This window comes from Salvelinus sp. IW2-2015, linkage group LG25, assembly GCF_002910315.2.
Source record: "Salvelinus sp. IW2-2015 linkage group LG25, ASM291031v2, whole genome shotgun sequence".
In the NCBI taxonomy this organism is placed as follows: Eukaryota; Metazoa; Chordata; class Actinopteri; order Salmoniformes; family Salmonidae; genus Salvelinus; species Salvelinus sp. IW2-2015.
The window spans coordinates 6,734,705-6,757,014 of NC_036865.1; the positions used below are offsets into that span (position 1 = coordinate 6,734,705).

The window sequence follows — 22,310 nt, forward strand, 5'->3', positions numbered from 1 at the left end:
CACATCAATCCTCCAGTTCAGACGTCTGAGTTCGGCCCACAGCGGCTGACTCACAACCCAGGAGCGTGACGGAGGAAAATGAAGAAAGAAAAATCACAAAAAGGAGAGGCGGTGTGTTGTGATGGATACATGACCTGGATGTGTGTGTGTMTTTACCAAGCGTGGTTGGTTAACTYAAGATGAGAACTCACTTCAAATCCTTTCAACACGGAACTGAAACAAACAGACACACACATACTGTACACATCCACGCAGACAGACACATCCCCCCTCCCTTTCCCGCCCACCACCACACACACAGTATTCCAAGGGMTTTTACCTGTGGTGCACGATATAGGTGATGATGGAGGCGAAGAGGCAGAGCAACATAACAGCCGTGCAGGCATACACGACCGGGTGCAGAAACTCCCCAGGGTACGGGGGGAAAGAAAGCACCTTCTTCAGATCCTACGGGAGAAAGAGAGAGAGAGAGAGAGAAAGGATATATACGATTATGCAATTGTACTCAATGCTTTGAATTGAGAGAGAAATGGACATGGGAGAAGAGAGACAACGAGACAGTGGGGGAGAGAGTGGCGGAGGGGGGCAGAGAGAGAGGGGGGGGTGAAGATAGAGAGAGAGAGAGACCAGGGTCAGACACGACATATGGTATGGTATTTCACACACTACGTCGACAAACAAACAATGTACTGTATATGACAGTCGAAGCGCATAGAAAAGGAAGTGGACCTCATGTGTATGCTGTAGCTGGGCAACCGAATACAAAACACACTCGCACAATGCTCATTACCACATGAACAATGGTCCACAAAAACCGTTATGTCGTGCAAACCATTCTCCGAATTTGCAAAACACACATAGCGCTCCCGGGGAGCGAGAGAATCAGCATGACTCTCTCTCTCTCTCTCTCTCTCTCTCTCTCTCTTAATGTCATTCTACTAGAGTAGCAGACGCTCATTAGGAAAACTTCAACATCCCGCTGCATCTGCGCTACACATCTGGAAGCATATATTGCCCTTTACAGGGCTCACACAGAAGCGTTACTATGCTGTCACGTCACACTGAGAACACACACACATCAGCGTGACAACTATGTACATCGTTCTCTGGGAATGGTTTGCTCCTCTTTCAGGGTTGGGTAAACAGATGTTCTTCCACATCATATCCATCAAGAAATAAGAAAGCTAGCCTAGCTCCAATTGATTTGGCTGTACTGTGACCATTGGTAAAACTGCATGGGGCAGTTGAAACCAGTAGTGAGGTGAATAGGAGGATAGGACCAATGTTTTCACATCCCTTCCATCAGGACACATGAAAGTTAGCGCCATTGATTTGGCTGCATTGAACTGAATGGGCACCACTACGCAGCCGTAAAACTGAATGGGCACCACTACTGAGGTACAGATAGGAGAGACATGGTATGGGAGTGAACAGGGTTGGCCCCGTAGCTCTGTATCTCTATGATACCCCGTCTGTGTTCATGGCCGTGASTGTATTCTACACAGCTGTCCTTCTCTATCACCACTTCCCTGACCAGCTAACACACAGGCTCACACAGGGACCGGTAGGGGCCGATAGAGGCCTGTGGGGGCCCGTGACCCTGCTGTCCTGTGTGCCGAGCACTAATAGTCAGGGCTGGAGGGTAAGAGGGCTATGGCCAGAGGCGGATCTGGATCTCTTACAGATATATGACAGTGTGACAGGGAGAGACGACCACTCAGAACATCACCAGTCAGTTCAATGGAGCCTGAACTGAGAGAGGCAGGGGGATGGCAGGGAAAGCGAGTGAGKGAGAGAAAGAGGGAGAGGAAGCTGAAGAGAGGGAGAGAGAAGATGAGGGTGAAATAGAGAGCGAGAGAGAGCATTTGTACGTGGAAGGAGGGGGAGAGAGCGTGAGAGGGCAAGGAAAAGAGAYGGAATGAGGCAAAAGGAGAGGGAGGGCTGATTGCCAAGTACAAGTACAATTCTCAGCTATAGTAATGACAATCTGAAATGACAGGACCTTTTTTTATCCGTCCAGAGTGGTTAAAAGTACAGCGAAGGGCAAGTTCCCGGGGTCAAAGTGTCTCATGGGACATATCAACATCACCAGATCATCATCATCACTGAGGCGATAATGGTAACTGAGACTACTGAAGCTCTGCCTCTTAGCCCCTGAGCCTTTACACCATATTCAACCATTTACCACTTGACTGACTGAACCAATCAAAACTACTCGTCAAATGCCCTCATATTGGATTCAAGGAGCCTCCTGCTAAGTAAAATCCATATATACTCAACTAAATCTTTATACCCTATCCATATATAGCCTGCTGAGAGTATCCCCATAACTCCAGGAGCAGTCCTAGTATCTGAGAAATGGCGCTGCAGGAGGGGATGTCACGCCCTGGCCGTAGAGAGGTTTTTATTCTCTATTTTGGTTAGGTCAGGGTGTGACTAGGGTGGGCATTCTAGTTTCCTTATTTCGATGTTGGTGTGGTTGATTCCCAATCAGGGGCAGCTGTCTATCGTTGTCCCTGATTGGGGATCATATATAAGTTGTCATTTTTTCTTTTGGGATGTTGTTTTCTGTTTAGTGTCTGTTACCTGACAGAACTGTTCACTTTCGTTTTGTTATTTTGTTTGAGTGTTTTTTTGATAATAAAAATCATGAACACTGGTCCACTCCTTTCGACGAGAACCGTTACAGGGGACTTTAGCTCACGGGGCTGCCCAGGACTGGATTTACTGCTGTGGGGTGAGGTGACTGGAGGAACACTAACAGTCATCCGACTGGCTCGGGTCAAACGGTAGGAAGGCGCTCAGAGGAGAGGAGGGGAAAGGGGAGGGGAGGAAAGGGAAGGGGGGGAGGAGGGTGATGAAGAGAAGAAAAAAGAGCATGTAGAGGTGGAAGAGAGGAMAGGAAAAAGGTGCAATGTATGGAGGGTTAGAAGTAAAGAAGAAGGGCAAGATGGAGGAGGAGTGGGGGAGGAGGGAGATGTCACTTTCACCAGACCGAGAAAAATTGTGAATCACACTGCAGGGTGCATGACTGCCTGCTTTGAACAAATAGTTCTCAGCGTTGCCAGTCCCAGTGGTAAAACTCCTGGGGAGATGCAGGGAGAGACAGACCTCTCATACAGTGGACAGGAGAACAAAGACTGCAGGGTGATTGATGCCAAATACTGGCACATCAACTTGATCTCACAACCGAATGATCCCATTGGTTGAAAATCAACGTCCCAGGAAATGGAGAAAAATACCTGCATATTCTCCCAATTGCAAAACATCCGTTTATCATTATCATCGCTGGTATTGTCTCGACACTCTTAGAAAAACCTCAGATAGATAGTCGGCTGTCCCCATAGGATAACCTTTTGAAGAACCCTTTTTGGTTCCACGTAGAACCCTTTCTACAGAGTTCTACATGGAACCCAAAAGGGTTCTACCTCGACCAAAAAGGGTTCTACCTTGAACCAAAAAGGGTTCTCCTATGGAGACAGCCGACAAACCCTTTTAAACCCTTTTCTCTTTTTTTCTAAGAGTGTCGTTGCTTAACAGACACATAATGCAATATCCATAACCATCATAGTTTGCCTGTAGGGGGAACAAAAAAATACAGTATATCCKTAATTGTTCATATAGCAGTGATACTGAGTGATGTCTCCTTGCAATACCTTGTAGCACCAGGCTCTGAASAATTCCCATTCCTCACTTATTCTTCCCAACCCAGCCCTACTCCCAGCGTCAGATAAGAACAGCAGCCAGACAGTTTCCAATAGGATTCTTCCATCCAGACCACTCACAGCTATTATTATCATTATTACTATCGTATTACATCAGTGAGTGTTGCCTGGCTGGCTGTGTGGACATTATTAGTGTGTTTAGCGGGGCCCCTGTCCCGGCCCTGACAGCACAATTCACTACAGACTGAGCCACAGTATTACCGTGCCCAGGCCGGCTAAGCCTATTCTGGATTAGCCGCCATGTTCCGTCTAAGCACGCTCCATTGTCCCTTTCCCCTCTGCAGCCAAACAGCCTCTTTATCCCGTGTCTGTGTTGTCGCTACACATTTAATCCACACGACACGCGCTCTCCCCCACCATCCCCGAAAATCAGATTACTAGTGTTAATTAAACCAGGCCCAATCCAATAATCCATAATCTCAAAAGATCCCAGTTACATTGAACATTTGAGAGATCATGGAGTCAGTGGGGTCTGGGAGGTGCTGTGCTAAGATGGTGTCTGTATACCAATATTTATTTTCATGAAGATTTAAGGATTACGGTCAAACTGAAGCGCATGCGCTCAATATKTCTCCCTTGTTCTTTTCCCCCCTCACACATGCATACGACGAAAAAATGCGGAGACTTACAGGAACACACACACATTTAACGTCCCTTGGCGGACTGCCCGAAGGGCTCCCGGCTCCATCCAGCACCATGCTTTATCATCCCTGAGCAGCCGTTCTGGAACGGAACTGGAGAGTGTGCGAATCAAACCCATCTATAACCACCCAATAACACTCAGGGGAGCAGGCCAGTCAAACTCCCTCCCTGGACAAATCACTTTTTATTTGTCACGTGCTTCAGTGAAAGGTGAAAGGTGACTAGCAGGCGATGTTCCCGAAAACCATTACGCAACATGTATTTCTACAACGTTTCACTATGGGATGTGAGCCCGAATGCTCGTATAACCTCGGAGACGGGAATAAGACAGATAGGATCGAGCTGTTGACAGAGACATGCACGTGAAGCACACTGTTGTTTGTGTAATGACGTCAAGTTCAATCAAATACAAAAACACGTCATATTATGGACCATTATGAGATGATGTATCTCGTTTGGAATACGGTGAAACGTCCCTCCAGACATCGTTATTTAAGGGTCCTGTGTATAATTTGGGCTTTATTCCTCTACTTACACATCWAAGGATACGGTTAACATCAAGTCCCCAGAGTCTCTTCCTCTGCCTTAGATTAAAAGGAAGTAACATTTGCTGTGTATCTGAATTACGCCGAGTGTACAAAACATTACGAACAGCTCTGAGATATAGACTGACCAGGCGAAAGCTATGATCCCTTATTGGTGTCACTTGTTAAATCCACTTCYTTCAGCGTAGATGAAGGGGAGGAGACAGGTTAAAGAAGGATTTGTAAGCCTTGAGACAATTGAGACATGGATTGRGTGTGTGCCATTCAGAGGGTGATATTAAAATATTGAAGTGCCTTTGAAAGGGGTATAGTAGAAGGTGCCAGGCGCACAGGTTTGAGTGTGTCAAGAACTGCAACGCTGCTTGGGGTTTTCACGCTCAATAGTTTCCCGTGTGCATCAAGAATGGTCCACCACCTTAAGGACATCCAGCCAACTTGGCACAACTGTAGGAAGCATTGGAGTCAACATGGGCCAGCAAACCTGTGGAATGCCTTTTGACACCTTGTAAAGTCCATGCCCCGACGAATTGAGGCGGTTCTGAGGGCAAAAGGGGGCGCAACTCAATCCTAGGAAGGTATTAGGAATGTTTTGTACACTTAGTGTATACTGTATCACTCTAGTTACTGCAGTCTCTTTTCTTAATAGACTTGAAGCTATGAGCTTAAGTGACCTATACTAAGTGCTCTGTGGAGTGACCTTGGCCCCTGTGTGTGTGTGCGTGTGTGTGTGTGTGTGCGCGTCTGCGGCGGAGCCCACTCACTGTTCAGCATTACATAAAGTTACTCAACCATGATTACAAGGAAAGGATGTTGAAGGAATGACTGTAGGCTGAGAGTTCCTAAATGAACAAATGAAACAACCTGAAACACGTCTGAATGACGAAATAAGATGACCTCCACATTTCKCTAACCAAGCTTGGCTCTCAACCTACATACATGTACATAGAACCCACATTATCTGTTGAATACCTTGTCAGACTATGATAACATCTATACTTGAAAAATGCAGTGCTTTTCTAAGAGGATAATCTATTGACATATTCACATGGTGGCCTACCCGGTGGAGAGCTGGCTGGTGGGCGCTGTCTGGGGCTGAGAGTGAGAGGAGGGTGACTCATCCCCTCTTTACTACACAGCAGTCTCAATGGATGCTTAGCTCTGTATGCTCTCTGCACACACACGCACACGCGCACACACGCACGCACGCACGCACGCACGCACGCACGCACGCACGCACGCACACACAGAAACCACACACACACACACACACACACACACGTTCCTTACGCCTTCTGAGACCACATGCTGCTCAACACTTAGAGAGAATATGGACAACATCAATCTCCTCCCTCACTGGTTGATACACTGTACACAAAACTGCAATTTTCTTCTAAAGTGCCCAACAAAGAATAACAATAACACTCCACAGGTTAAAGGGATACTGCAAGATTCTGGCAACTAATTCAAATTTTCTACTTTGTAAACTTGACAACATCATAATGACGTCAAAGTTGWTTTCGACAAGTTGTTTGTCTACTGRAGCAATGTATTTCTAGGCCACTAGTGTAAATTTGACGATATAGTCATTAGCCGCCGTTTAGAAAAGACTTGGCATTTTACGATCAGTCAGACATCAATATGCTGCGGCATTTGTAGAATGTTGATAACAATGGCAACGYCGCGACCGAGTGACGGAGGTYCAACCAATGTTTACCACGCCCATACATCACTGCACATCTCTATGTTCTACACTGAAAAGGAAATGAGGAAAAGGTATTTAGAAAATCTGTCGCTATGATGTCATTGGGAGGAATGCTTTTTTTAAACTGATTTTCAAAAACTACAATGAGTTTCCAGCCAGGGAMGTGGCATTTTCACATTCGAAGACTGGTATGCTGCTGGAGATAATGAATATGATGTTAAAAAGTTAAAAGTGCTCAAATGTCCCTTTAYCAATAACTCAGCTAGTGCAATCAGAAAGCTCACCAGAGAGACTTCCTCTTGTCTATTCCTGTTCAACACATTTGTTTCTCGGTCTCCTGAACCAACAGAGGCCTCCGATGGCATCCGAGTGCCGCCGGCCCATAAAAAAGCACTGTAATGTAATGTTGGAGCTCTGATGACTCTATTACGATCATCATAAAAACCACATTGTTTCCAAAACACTTCAGACTGAAATTTCCGAGTGCGGATGAAGGGCTTGTCAAAGACTAGACACTTCTGAATCCCCATCAGGGCCAGACCATAACTAGCCTACAATGATGTGTGGCAGCAATACACAACTTGATAGGTCTGGAAGAGAAAAGAGAGCAGGGAAAGACAAAAAAAGTGTTGTGCTTATTGCATATGCCTACGTGCAGCATGTCCATGTGTATTTACAGTGTGCGTGTGTAGACTATGGGAGTGTACGTTCATGGCTGAGAAACTTCTGCCTCACACCTTCCGACCCCCTATGCTATCCCATTTCCCACCCTCCCTCCCTCCCTTCCTCTGCAATCTTCTCCTCCATTTTTTGATTATGGATTGCATGACAACAAGGCCAATCCCATTTCACACCCTGACAGCTCTGCTACCTGCAGCCATTTAGGCCTAAGTGGCCGCTCCATCTCATCCTGCTCCCATTTACATGTTTGGGTCTCATTATGACATAAGGCAGGCAGACAGGCAGGCCGCCACATAGTGTTTGGATGCGAAAAGAGGAATTTCACTGGCCAGATTAGTTTTCACCTTTGATACGGGAGCGTATRGCTCACCCAGTGGAATGGGATGCGGGGTGGGGGGGAGAATTGAGTGAACTTTGAAGTTAAACCGTGGAGGTGCAACGCCTAACCTGACCTCCGGAGAAATACTAATGTGAAACATGACTCACACACACGGGCGAGGCACAGCCCCTACACACACATCCGTACTTCGCACACACAAACGGCCCCCCTCTCTCAGCGAGACACAAGAACAAACACACACGCACGCACACCGAAGAAATGGTACGAGAGCTGTTAAAATCAAAGAAACATAATCTCTCAGCATTTTACWAAAATATTCCTGAAAAACACGTGATTATGATCCACTTTTCTTCCATGCACAGCCATGCTCTCTTCATTCATGTAAACTATTACTGTCAGGTCAATGAACATAAAAATATATTGCCATAATTATGACCATATTAAGTCCACGCATATTAAGATAGTAGGTCTGTCTGGCTAATTTACTCATATCCCATCACTTGCTGTGTTTGACCCAAGATGAGCTACCCGCGTCAACTCAAATAACTATGCCTTGCCTCGGCAACCCTTCTCATAAAAAATACTGTACATACATTTGAAGTCAGAAGTTTTCAGACACCTTAGCCAAATACATTTAAACTCAGTTTTTCACAATTCCTGACATTTAATCCAAGTAAAAATTCCATGTTTTAGGTCAGTTAGGCTCACCACTTTATTTTTAGAATGTGAAATGTCAGAATAATAGTAGAGAGTTTTGGAGCAGTTTTGGAGCAGTGGCTTCTTCCTTGCTGAGTGGCCTTTCCGGTTATGTCGATATCGGACTCATTTTACTGTGGATATAGATACTTTTGTACCTGTTTCCTCCAGCATCTTCACAAGGTCCTTTGCTGTTGTTCTGTAATTGATTTGCACTTTTCTCACCAAAGTATGTTCATCTCTAGGAGACAGAATGCGTCTCCTTCCTGAGCGGTATTGTCACGCCCTGACCATAGAGAGCTGTTTATTCTCTATGTTGGTTAGGTCGGGGTGTGATTAAGGGTGGGTTATCTAGGGGAATTAGATATCTATGTTGGCCTGGTATAGTTCCCAATCAGAGGCAGCTGTTTATCGTCGTCTCTGATTGGAGATCATATTTAGGTAGCCATTTCCCCATTGTGCTTTGTGGGGTCTTGACTATGTATAGTTGCCTGTGAGCACTATAGCAGCTTCACGTTTCGTTTGGCTATTTACTGTTTTGTTTTGCTGTGAGTTTCACCTAGTAATAAAAAGATGTGGAACCCAGATCACGCTGCGCTTTGGTCCAGTTATTCTAACGATCGTGACAGGTATGACGGCTGCGTGGGCCCATGGGTTTTAAACTTGCGTACTATTGTTTGTACAGATGAACGTGGTACCTTCAGGTGTTTGGAAATTGCTCCCAAGGATGAACCAGACTTGTGGAAGTCTACAATTGCTTTTCTAAGGTCTTGGCTGATTTCTTTGAATTTTCCCATGAAGTAAAGCAAAGAGGCACTGAGTTTGAAGGTAGGCCTTGAAATACATCCACAGTTACACCTCCAATTGACTCAAATGATATAAAGCCATGACATCATTTTCTGGAATTTCCCAAGCTGTTTAAAGGCACAGTCAACTTAGTGTATGTACACTTCTGACCCACTGGAATTGTGATACAGTGAATTATAAGTGAAATAATCTGTCTGTAAACAATTGTTGGGAAAATTATTTGTGTCATGCACAAAGTAAATGTCCTCACCGACTTGCCAAAACTATAGTTTGTTAACAAGAAATGGTTGAAAAAAGAGTTTTAATGACTCCAACCTAAGTGTATGTAAACTTCCGACTTCAACTCTACATTATTTGAGAGCAAACATCATTTGTTCACATCCATTCATTGTTTTGAACGGCTTTAACTATATAAAAACAGCCACGGCAAATGATATCTCCAGAGCAAGCCTCACCTCTGACACTTCTGAAGTACGGTGAGACACACACAAAATGTACATACAGGCAGACACAAACACGCCACAATWAATTTTTTATATTTGAATTCTTGCTGAGTGATAAGACATTCAAATGGTGCTTAATGGACCTAGCCAAAGATACACCCCTCCCCTTATCTCTCTCCCTTCAAATTATACAAGTCTCATTTCCTGAAGAGTGCATGGGGTGACGTCACATCAATACACAGGCTCTAATTACAAGGCAGCATCCAGCTGTCAATGCCTCCTCCCAACGTTGTCCAAGCATTGGCCCAACGTTGTCCAAGTGTTCCAGGGGAGAAATGTGGTCCCGTATGGCTCAGTTGGTAGAGAATGGTGCTTGAAATGCCAGGATTCTGGGTTCAATTCCAGGGGCCGTCCATACGTAAAATGTGTGCTCGCATGACTGTAAGTTGTTTTGGATAAAAGTGTATTATTATATTATATKTATTATTACATATTAATAAGCGCAGAGCACAGTCTTGGCCTTGCCTGCTGCACAGAAGGCATTCACAAAGAGCACAGGTCACGCTGATGTGGTTGCTGTGGAACGGTTTAGTCCCACTGCTCTGTGAATGGTATTGTGATTCCTGGTTCAATCAGATTCATGTATACTGGAGAGGAGTTGGGGGTTGTGCTGTAGACCTACTCTTACATTTTCACTATCCACATCACACACAGGCGTTCAGGAGCTCAAATCCCCTTGCCTGACGACCAAGGTTATAATAGTTTTGCTGTTTAATAATAGGTTGTATTTCTACAAGTTTTTAGATTTGTATTTGAAATTCAGTTTAGTTTCAGTTAGTTTTCCAACTTGATTGACTATTTTTATTTAGTTTCAGTTTGATAAAACCTTAAAATGTTATATTATTTAGTTTCAGTTCTAGTCTTAGGGAGGCTAGGAACCATTTATGTATTGTAGGCCTATAGTTTTTTGGGGATGTCACTTCTTGCCACTGGGGGACAGTAATAKAGTTGAAGTCGGAGGTTTACATACACTTAGGTTGGAGTCATTAAAACTCGTTTTTCAACCACTCCACGAATTTCTTGTTAACAAACTATAGTTCTGGCAAGGCGGTTAGGACATCTACTTTGTGCATGCAATTGTTTACAGACAGATTATTTCACTTATAATTCACTGTATCACAATTGCAGTGGGTCAGAAGTTTACATACAGTAAGTTGACTGTGCCTTTAAACAGCTTGGAAAATTCCCGAAAATTATGTCATGGATTTAGAAGCTTCTGATAGGCTTATTGACATAATTTGAGTCAATTGGAGGTTAACTGTGGATGTATTTCAAGGCCTACTTTCAAACTCAGTGCCTCTTTGCTTGACATCATGGGAAAATCAAAAGAAATCAGCCAAGACCTCAGAAAAAAATTGTAGACCTCCACAAGTCTGGTTCATCCTTGGGAGCAATTTCCAAATGCCTGAAGGTACCAAGTTCATCTGTACAAACAATAGTACGCAAGTATAAACACCATGGGACCACGCAGCGGTCATACCGCTCAGGAAGGAGACGCGTTCTGTCTCCTAGAGATGAACATACTTTGGTGCGAAAAGTGCAAATCAATCCCAGAACAACAGCAAAGGACCGGCTTGTGAAGATGCGTTGGAGGAAACAGTACAAAAGTATCTATATCCACAGTTAAAATGAGTCCGATATCGACATAACCGGAAAGGCCACTCAGCAAGGAAGAAGCCACTGCTCCAAAACCGCCATAAAAAGCCAACTACGGTTTGCCACTGCACAAGGGGACAAAGATCGTACTTTTTGGAGAAATGTCCTCTGGTCTGATGAAACAAAAATAGAACTGTTGTTTATGTTTGGAGGGGAGGTGCAAGCGTGAAGAATATCCCAATCGTGAAGAACGGGGGTGGCATCATTATTGTTGTGGGGGTGCTTTGCTGCAGGAAGGACTGCTGCACTTCACAAAATAGATGGCATCATGAGGGAGGAAAAATGATGTGATATATGAAAAAACATCTCAAGACATCAGTCAGGAATTAAAGCTTGGTTGCAAATGGGTCTTCCAAATGGCAATGACCCCAGCATACTTCCAAAGTTGTGGCAAAATTGCTTAAGGACAAACAAAGTCAAGGTATTGAGAGGCCATCACAAAGCCCTGACCTCAATCCTATGAGAAATATGTGGGCAGAACTGAAAAAGCGTGTGCGGGCAAGGAGGCCTACAAACCTGACTCAGTTACACCAGCTCTGTCAGGAGGAATGGGCCAAAATTCACCCAACTTTTTTGGGAAGTTGTGGAAGGCTACCTGAAACTTTGACCCAAGTTAAACAATTTAAAGGCAATGCTACCAAATACTAATTGGAGTGTATTTAAACTTCTGACCTACTGGGAATGTGATGAAAGAAATAAAAGCTGAAATAAATCATCTCTCCACTATTATTATGACATTCACATTCTTAAAATAAAGTGGTGATCCTAACGGACTAAGACATGCCATTTTTTACTTGGATTAATGTTTGGATTGTGAAGAAAACTGAGTTTAAATGTATTTGGCTAAGGTGTATGTAAACTTCCGACTCAACTGTACATAAGGTGAGGGTGCCAGGATCATAGACTTTGATAGACTAACATCTCTTGTATCTGTGCCATGATGGCGTCTGTGAGAGCATGGGCAGCGCGTCATCGAGGCCATCTCCATCTTGAAAGTCAATTTTCCTCTTCACAAGTAAAATGTATGGCTGATCCCTCTGATGACCCGGCTGTCACGACTCCAACTGAGTCATCAGGTCATGCCAACCCGGTCATGCTACCCAGTTGACTAAATCAAAGCGGCGAAAGTCCTCAATGGCGCTGCCCATGCTGACACTGGGTTTTGGTCACTACAGGACTCCCATACAAATCCATGGCCAGGGCATAGGTTTAGTTAGGTTTAAATTATAAATCATCCTAATGTGACTTGGATTTAAAGGATAAGCACCTAGACTGGTGCAAGAAATATGGCGGAAGGAAACTCTCTTGCCAATGTTTACACCAATCCAACCTTTTTTAAACTTTAGTAGTAGATGTAAGAAGAATCAAATACCTTTGCCTTTATCTGACAGAAAAAATTAAGTCATTGCACATTTGACATGTTATGTTTATGTTATTAACACATGTGTATCACCGACTAACCCCTTCAAATAGGGTTCATGAAAACAGCTGCAACAGCAAAAATAAGCAATACAACACTGCTACACAAATCTGATGTTGTGGTGTGTTGTGTTGTGTGTGTGTGTGTGTGTGTGTGTGGTGTGTGTGTGTGTGTGTGTGTGTGTGTTGTGCTGTGTGCTTGTTTCGTTCAACCCCAACAAGATTTTCTGGTTTCTCTTCAATAAGACTCTGGGTTCCAGAGAGGTGGTCATTCAGTTTCTCATGCCTGATGACAGTTGACCACAGACAGAGAATATTCTCTCCACGAACACCTGGGATACATGGGCAGAAACCAGATCCAGTGCCACAGGGTGAAGCTTAGGATAAACAACCTTCCTTGCCTGCCAGAGCTGGAGAGGTGACTCTGTAAACATGCCCCTCTTTACCTCTTCCAAGTATTTCCACAGATCACACAGTGCACTTAATGCCCTGTCAGATTGACCCTCCAGCTGGACAYTGACCTCAGACACAATCTTCAACGCAAGGAAGCTATATTTCTGAAGCGCTGTGGTCGAGATGCTTGCTGAATTCATCGTGCTGGCATCTTCCTGGRGTCCTGCTGCTCCGCTGCTGTACTCTCTGATTTGTTGAAGTAAAGCAAAAGACTCATCAGTGGCTCCATCTCTGTTTAGCAAAGTGCCAGAGACATATTTGGGTCCATCAGGCAAGCTGCTGCAGGGGTTGGATCAAAGTTGGCTGCCAGAGGATTCAGTATGCATGCGAAGCTCTCACACAGTGACTTCAGGAGGACCTGTGCCAACTGTTTTGCAACAGTAGTTGACTGCAAGTGCGCCTCAAGGTTGAGAAGGCATGGCACCACATCAGACAGCGACTGGCTTTCAGTTTGAATCTGGTCGGTGTGGGCCAACTTCACAAGTTGGTCAAGCTTGGCCCAGTCACGCACCGTGCTCGCCCTCAGATTTCTTTCCTGTTAGTTAGTGATAGCTAGTGATAATGATGCACAAGCTAGGCTTATTTGAAACATCGGCATCTATTGCRAGCWTTTACCCACCAGATTCAGAAGCTCGAAAAACCCATTCGGGAAAAAAAGCTTGAAAACCCCATTRGATTTTTGCTTAAAGTTTAGGGAAYAAATTACCATAATTTAGGATGGTTTTTATAAAAAAAATTGTTAGGTTTGTAGTCAAAGATAGTTTTKGTTTTTTAAATGTTTTTCATTTCATTTTTTTATTTCAGTTTACTTAATTGTTTTTCAAAATGCTGTTTTTATTTTGGTTTTCATTTACTCTAATAGTCTAGCTGACGATTATTTCTGCTGCTCTATCGATCGCTACATACTTTAGTCTGAATCTGTCATCTTTGAAATCATTTCTGGTGACGATGGCCGTTGTACAAAACAAAATCATCAGCGACTGGACKAGAGTATCAAAGCCAATGGTGAYTTTTCWAAACTTRGCTTTACCCACGTTTGTTCTGGCTCTGGCCCAACCCATCGGTTTCTGGGACCAATCAGACGGTTTGAATGTGTTCACATTCTAGAAGGGTCGGGGAGGGAGTCAAATCCAGACTCATTGTGGAGAAGAAACAACCGTTTGGCTGGAGCAATGAGTCTGGGTGGCCCCACCCATCCCTCCCCACAGTACAATAGCCATGTCCTTTCAACCCCAGCCTTGATGTGATACTGTCTGTGGTGATATCCTCTGCTCGGGGCCTGGGAGCAGCTGCAACCAGCCCACCCCAGGAGGGGGGACATTCTGGGAAACAGTGTATTGGCTGATGAGACAGGCAGACCATTGAGGTATAAAAGAACTAGAGACTGTGTCCAAYATGTCTGACCTTTGTTTTCAATGTAATCCACTCACGTTCGCATTAGCCGATTCATGAACCATCTATAACCAGGTTGCATCTGGTTTACACGGCCCAACTTCACATGCGCACTAGCACTCAGTGCGCACAGTGAGCAGCGCGAGCAGCGACGATGTCATCACTTTATCCAAAAAGATGGCAGACACTGGATGAATATAAATTGTTAATATCTTTGGCTGTGAGTGACAGAAAAAAATCTGTCACAGAAACAATTTTTTAAATTCAGTGCAAGTTTTGCGCACGAAGGCGAAGACTGTCTTATTAGGAATTTTCTATTCTGACTTCTCTATGTGGCTGTCTATGGGTCGGGCGTCAGTTAAACTGCAGTACCGAAGCAAGACTGTAGGAGCAGTCAAAACTGTGCTTCTAGACCGGAACCCTGGCTCCTTGAGGCAGACCTGCAGCCAGCCAGCCAGTGCTGAGCTGGATCACACTGTACATGGCCCTAATGGACGCAAAGTAAGCTCGAAATGTGTTTGTCTAGACCAGCCAGCATGTGTAAATAATGTGCTGTCTGTTTCGGTTAAAGCAATACACAATAGCAAGAGCCATGCCCAAGCCCTCCTCCAATCGAAACTAGCCTACCTAGTTTAATTTGGAWCCCGCGATGTGGTTAGCCTCATTTGCTGGGGCCGCTACTATCTGTCCAGGGATACTGCCAAACCCTAAAGTCTGAAGAGCTGCTGCTTYGCGCCTAGCGAGGTTTCCTTGACAGTTTGAACACAGCCCACGACGTGGTTAGCCCTTATGGCTAGGACCGTGGATATTCCCGGGCTTATGGCTGTTTAAATCCCTGCTGTTTGTTGCTATTTCCATTGGTCCTGCAAGCTGTGCTGGCTGGAATTTCCAGTGTTAGCATACCATGCTACCATGACAAAGACCAAAGCCGGTGGAAGTACCATTGAGGACAAGGTTATTTTAGGCAAACAAATTGTTCTACAAGCAATTGTTACAACAGCAATAACATAGCTTCAKGTGTTGRGTCCAAAWACTGGTGGAGTCAACTAAAAATATAATGGACGATTTGACCAGAAAAGTCCTGAACCCGAAGAATAGTTTGCAGTAKTCCAAGGGTCAGCTCGATGAGTTTAAACAGGCCAATCAAGGCGGAACGACAGTGTTGTGGACGGAATTGCAGAATCGCCACATGAGATCTGGACGGAGTCTGAGGACAAAGTGAGGGAAATAATCACTGAGAAACTGAAGACGGACCACAGGAAGACTGAGGTGGAGCGAGCCCACAGGACTGGAGAACCGGCCCAGGTGACAGGCCCAGGCTGATACTGGTCAAGTTCCTGAGGTTCAAGGACAAGGTAGTTGTTCTGAACAGAGCCAAGAACTTGAGAGGAGCGTACATCTTCTTCGAAGAGGACTATCCTGAAGCTGTGCACCAGAAAAGCAGAGAACTTATCTCAGCCATGAAAGCTGCCAGAGTGCGTGGAGACATTGCTTACATCCACTATGACAGGCTCATTGTCCACKCTCCCTCCCAAAAGCCTGGAAGGGATGAGAGAGCCAAGCCTGTGGGTTCATAGCTTCAACCCCGCAGCACACGCACACACCAACTAGTTAATGGACTGCTGAATACTTTTATTTCTGTTGGTTTGTTTATTCTTTTCCCTATTATGTCTATCTCTGATAAGCTACACAGGAAAGGGCGAAAAGTAGCCCATATAAATATGTGTAGCCTTTAGAAATAAGCTTAATGAAATCAATAACTTGCAAACATCAGATAAGATTCATATATTAGCCATTTCTGAGACACTTCATTATTTTGAATATACAGCAGTAGCAATACAAGGATATAACATCTACAGAAGAAACAGGAATGCCTATGGGGGAGGTGGTGCTGTATATATTCAGAGCCTTATTCCTGTAATGCTTAGAGAAGATCTCACGTCAAGTGTTATTGAAGTGTTGCCATTGCAGGTTCAACGGACTAATCTAAACGCCTATTATTTGGGGGTGTTGCTACAGGCCACCAAGTGATAACCGTCAGTATCTAGATCATGTTTGTGAAATGCTTGATAGTGTGTGTGGGGTGACCTGAACATTGACTGGTTAGCAACTAGCTGTCCTCTCAAGAGGAAGCTTCTAACTGTGACTAATGCCTCTACTATGACCCAGGCTATCACTCAACCAACTGGAGTGCATACCAATAGTGTTGGATCTGTGACATCCACTTGTATTGATCATATCTTCACTAATGCTACAGAGCTTTTCTCCGAAGCAATATCAGTTCCCATTGGCTGTAGTGACCATAACATTGTGGCAATAACAAGGAAAGCCAAAGTGCCAAATGTTGGGCCTAAAGTCATTTATAAGAGATCATACAAAATGTTCTCTCGGGACTCTTTTGTTGATGAATAAAATGTATGTTGGTCTGATGTGTATGAGGAAGTAAATCCAGATGCAGCACTGGAAGTTTGTAAAATGATTTATGCCAATTGTTGACAAGCATGCACCTCTTAAGAAATGAACTGTGAGAACTGTTAGAGCCTTGGGCCATTACTCTTCTCTATATTTACAAATGATTTGCCACTCTACATGTCAGCACCCAAAGCCTGTGAGCTCATTGAAATTCTAAATAAGMAGCTACAGTCAGTGGTTAATAATAAACTGGTCTTAAACTGGTCTTCAATAAAGKAACAACTAAAAGGATTGTATTTGGTTCAAAACATTATCTAAGACATAAACCTTAACTGGAGTTGTGTATGAGAAAGTTGTGGAAGCTAAACTCCTAGGTATATCATGTAATGTTGCTTTTCTTTGTCATGGTCAAGTCATATTGACAAAGTTGTTGTTAAGATGGGGAGTGGTATGTCTGCTCTAAAAGATGTTCTGTGTTGTTAACCCAAAAATCAACTGTACTTGTTGTTCAGCCTCTGGCCTTGTCCCATTTTGATTACCGTCCGGTAATATGGTCAAGTGCAGCAAAGAAAGACCTAGCAAAGCTGCAGCTGGTTGAAAACAGAGCAGCACGCCTTGCCCTTAACTGCACATACAGAACTAACATCAACAACATGCCAGTCCTTCCTGGTTGAGGGTTGACGAGAGATTCACTGCATCAATTCTTGCTTTTGTGAGAAATATTATTGCGTTGAAATGTTCAAATTGTCTGTATAATCAACTTGCATATAGTGTTACGAATCCCGCCGAGGATGGTGCCTCTTCCCGTTCGGGCGGCGCTCGGCGGTCGTCGTCTCCGGCCTACTAGCTGCCACCAATCCCCTTTTTCTGTTTTCATTTAGTTTTGTCTAATTGGTTGCACCTGTTTTGTGTTTAGGGTTAGTGAGCTATTTAAACCCAGTTGGCCCGCCGACTTTTGTGCGGGCTTGTTATTCTGTTTTGTGGTGTTTGTTATAGTGTGGATTTTGTCCTAGTTATTTTTGGACTGTATCTTGACGCGCCCTTTTGTTGTGTGGCGTAGCCGTCTCATTTATATTCTTGTTGGAATATTAAAATATCCACTTGCTCGGAACTACCCTGCTCTCTGCGCCTGACTCCTTCATTCACCATTGGAACCGTTACATATAGCTCTGACAGACATAGTTACCCAACCAGACATGCCTCTTTACACTCCCCAAATCCAGAACGAATTCAAGGCAACGCACAGTATTATGTAGACCTATGATCACATGGAACCCCCTTCCATCTCAAATGACTCAAGGAAACAGCAAAAATATGTTTAAAAAACAAGTAAAACAACACCTCGCAACACAACGCCTCTCCCCTATCTGACCTACTTGTAACGTCCATGTTAGTGTTTTTTAAATGTATGTCAATTGTAAAATATTTGGTCTGTAATGCATTTTTCGTTATGTGTGGTACACCAGGAAGAGCTGTCGCCCTTGGCGATACAAAAAAATATCCTGTCCTCATTTCGACAGGGGCAGTTCTTGGGGTGGAAAAACAGTGAAGTGGCCATGGCTAGGAGGGCTGCTGGTGGGGAACAGTTGTTGGGAGAGAGTCCCTATTCCTCCTCTTAACATGGCTGGAATCTGCTAATATGGGATTATTTGATGTATTATTTATACTCTTCACTGCTACTGTGGGATTATATTAATTGTGTCTGAAGGTTACAAGTAACTTTAATCAAAATGATAACTTACACATACACTGAGTGTACAAAACATTAAGAACACCTGGTCTTTCCATGACATAAACTGACCAGGCAAATCGAGGTGAAAGCTATGATCCCTTCAATCAGTGTAGATGAAGGGAAAGTGACATGTTAAAGAAGGATTTTTTTATTGAGACATGYATTGTGTCTGCCATTCAGAGGGTGAATTGGCAAGACAAAAGATTTAGGTGCCAAGTGCATCGGTTTATGTCAAGAACTGAAATACTGCTGGGTTTTTCATGCTCAACAGTTTCCCGTGTGTATCAAGAATGGTCCACCACCCAAAAAACATCCAGCCAACTGGACACAACAGTGGGAAGCATTGGGCCAGCATCCCTGTGGAACGCTTTCGACACCTTGTAGAGTCCATGCCCCAACGAATTGAGGCTGTTCTGAGGGCAAAAAGGGTTGGGGGTGCAACTCATATATTAAAAGATGTTCTTCATGTGTGTGTGTCGTGTGTGTGTGTGTGTGTGTGTGTGTGTGTGTGTGTGTGTGTGTGTGTGTGTGTGTGTGTGTGTGTGTGTGTGTGTGTGTGTGTGTGTGTGGTGTGTGTGGGGGTGTGTGTGTGTGTGTGTGTGTGTGTGTGTGTGTGTGGTTCCATATGAGACATCTATACTAAATGGTTCCTCTTATTCAACCCTTTCCCATGTAAAAACATATGTCCTAGCCAACTGAAATGTAGCACTGTTAAAGTTATGCGTAACACATCACATCAGAATAAAAATGTAATTTCAACAACACCATTATCATTTATAAACAGCGTTCATCAGCATGGACAGTTTTACAATTGAAGTGTAACGCAATGGTGCTGTCCATAAAAGCCTGTCGCTGCTTAGCTGCCAATGAATCAGTCGCTTTCTAGAAACAACATTAAAACTGTGAAACCATTGAATAGCCTATTAACTTCCTTTGGATCGCTCCAACTAGGATTGTGTACCCAGACATATTAATTTGAAACATCCTTCTTGCTAGGAGCAGAACTATTATAATCTTTCATATACTTAGCCGAGGACAGCAACAGTCATTTGAATAACAATAGGTTAAAGTAATGCCATTTGTAACCAAAAGAAGGGGAGGATCAAATACGAGGGAGGTTTTCCCATCCAATATGTTGTGTCAGTGAAAAATAAGCCCCAACACTGAGTATTGGCTGACTACAGCAAAGCCCCAGCAAAACTGTTGACGTTCAAATGAATGGCATGCCGTGCAGTTGAAACTCATTATTCATGGTGAAATCAATCTGCATCACATGCCAAATTATTGGCAAGTTGGAATCTGTTATGGAAGTGATGATTACTGACTCTGCTAGACCTCCCTAGACGTATAGTGACTATTAAAACTGGTCCCAGATCAGAAAAGTGACCTCATCGATTATCAGGATCCATTTGGGGCCAGACATTTTTCCTGACTATTTGACCTGGCCAGGGAAAACTCTGTCCCCTAAATGTTCTTGATCYTGTCGCATGGTAAGGAAACACTCCTGGCCCTTGTGTATCACAGAGCAAAGAATGACACCCTTTCAACACACTTCAGTCATCAAAACTTCAATGGTACTGTCATACAACCGCAGATAACACAGATGGCCTGATTCTTCATCCACCCAACAGCTTCGTGTGAAAAAAAAAATGACTGCCTATCATACCAACAGAATGGCATCTGAATATGTGGGAAAAGGAAAACAATTAACCTGTGTATTAATTCGATTTTCGTAATAGTCTAAACGTTATAATAGCGTTCAACTGAGTGAGCAACTGTGGCACTTTCAAATTAAAAGGATAATCTATCCCCAGGTGTCCTTAAGTAGCTCAAAAACTCTTTGGAAATCTCCTCTCAGACAATATGAAAGGGGAATTGATTCTATGTTCCCGCGCAGCAGACTGAATGAGCCTAGACTCTCAGTCAGAAACCAGAAGGCGTAGTGATTCCGATCGCCTACGCATACATGGAAATGTCCTCTCCATACGCACCCATCTTTAAAACAAGAGTGGGTGAGAGCTAGGGGTCAGAGGTAAGCACGGGTAAGTGGCTCACAAATCGTCGGCTCTGCCCTAACCCTCATCGTTATCACACAGCGGGGAGGGGGGGTGGGGGCTTGTGTGCAGTGCATGTGTGTGCGTGCGCATGCATAATTCCACCACAATGATGCCAACCGATAAGAAGAATGAGACAAAGGGAGTACGTGTACACTGTCTCTCCTGCTTGCCATTAGTATACTCTCAATACAGATTACAATCCACTCGCAAAATATTTCCTTTATTTACAGTATGCATAGTTGATTCATTTCCATGTTTTAGTTATTAGATACACCACATGGTAAAAAGTGTATTCTAGGAATTAAAAGTGGACGGCTCACCTGCTTTGCTTCATTCCCACACAGAGCCCAGTTAGTATTAATTGCAATGCTGAACCAAGTCTATTTTCCCCTGTGTGTCCACTCAGCATTACACAGTCAGCCTGCCCTACAGACTATAGAAATAGATCTCTGAATAGACCCTCTTCCATTGGCTTACGACTTTTGAGCCTTTGTAATGATTGGATACTGACAAATCCAGCTTTTCCCTGCATTCTGCTCTCTGTAAAGGTCTGTCCTTGCATATTAAACAGGCTGGAGCACTGGAGCAATCACGTGGAGAAAACATGCCTCCCCGTCTTCACCTCATGTTTAGACCAATCTAAAAATGCCAGCATGTTTGACGGTGAAAAACATACACACAGGTTAAGAGGAAAAAAGACTGTCACTGATGAAGATGAACGATCAGGCTGCAATGCTGTAAATTAATGAATCAGCCTTGCCCGCCCTACAGACACAGGCCTAGTGGGCTACAGAACACACACAGAGAGGAGGGACTGGGCTAGGGAAGGGCTACAGCTGGAGCTGGCCATGGTGCTGAAACCTAGAGCATGCATGCTCTAGGTTTCAATCCAAATAGAATGTTCATTTATTTTACTATATAATTTGGCATTCCCAAAGAAAGCTACAGCGAGCAGGGGTGTCTGGATCTGTCCATGGTTCTGAAACCTGGGCAGTCAAAATCAAATCAAATTGTATTTGTCACATGCGCCAAATACAACAGGTGTAGACCATACAGTGAAATGCTTACTTACAAGCCCTTAATCAACAATGCAGTTTTTTTTTAAATACCCCAACAAAGAGATAAGAAATAACAATTGATTAAAGAACAACAGTACATATAACAATAGCGGGGCTATATACAGGGCGGTACCGGTACAGAGTCAATGTGCGGCGGGCACCGGTGTGAGGTAATTGAGGTAATATGTACATGTAGGTAGAGTTATTAAAGTGACTATGCATAAATAATAACAGAAAGAAGCAACGGCATTCCGGGGGGGGGGGGATAAATTGGTTGCCATTTGATTAGATCTTCAGCAGTCTTATGGCTTGGGGGTAGAAGCTATTAAGAGCCTCTTGGACCTACATTGGCGCTTCCGGTACGCTTGCCGTGCGGTATCAGAAAGAACAGTCTATGACTAGGCCGGCTGAGTCTTTGACAATTTTTAGGATCTTCCTCTGACACCCGCTGGTATAGAGGTTCTGGATGGCAGAAGCTTGGCCCAGTGAT

General features: G+C 44.0%; 1 protein-coding gene across 1 annotated transcript in view; it reads right to left on the minus strand.

Moving 5' to 3' along the window:
- The window catches only part of adgra1a (adhesion G protein-coupled receptor A1a), a 67,829-nt gene that overhangs the window by 41,353 nt on the left and 4,166 nt on the right, over positions 1-22,310 (minus strand). The window contains exon 3 of the mRNA XM_023970397.2: positions 320-447. Within this exon, the coding sequence (XP_023826165.1) occupies positions 320-447 (128 nt within the window). The remainder of the gene's footprint in view (positions 1-319; positions 448-22,310) is intronic.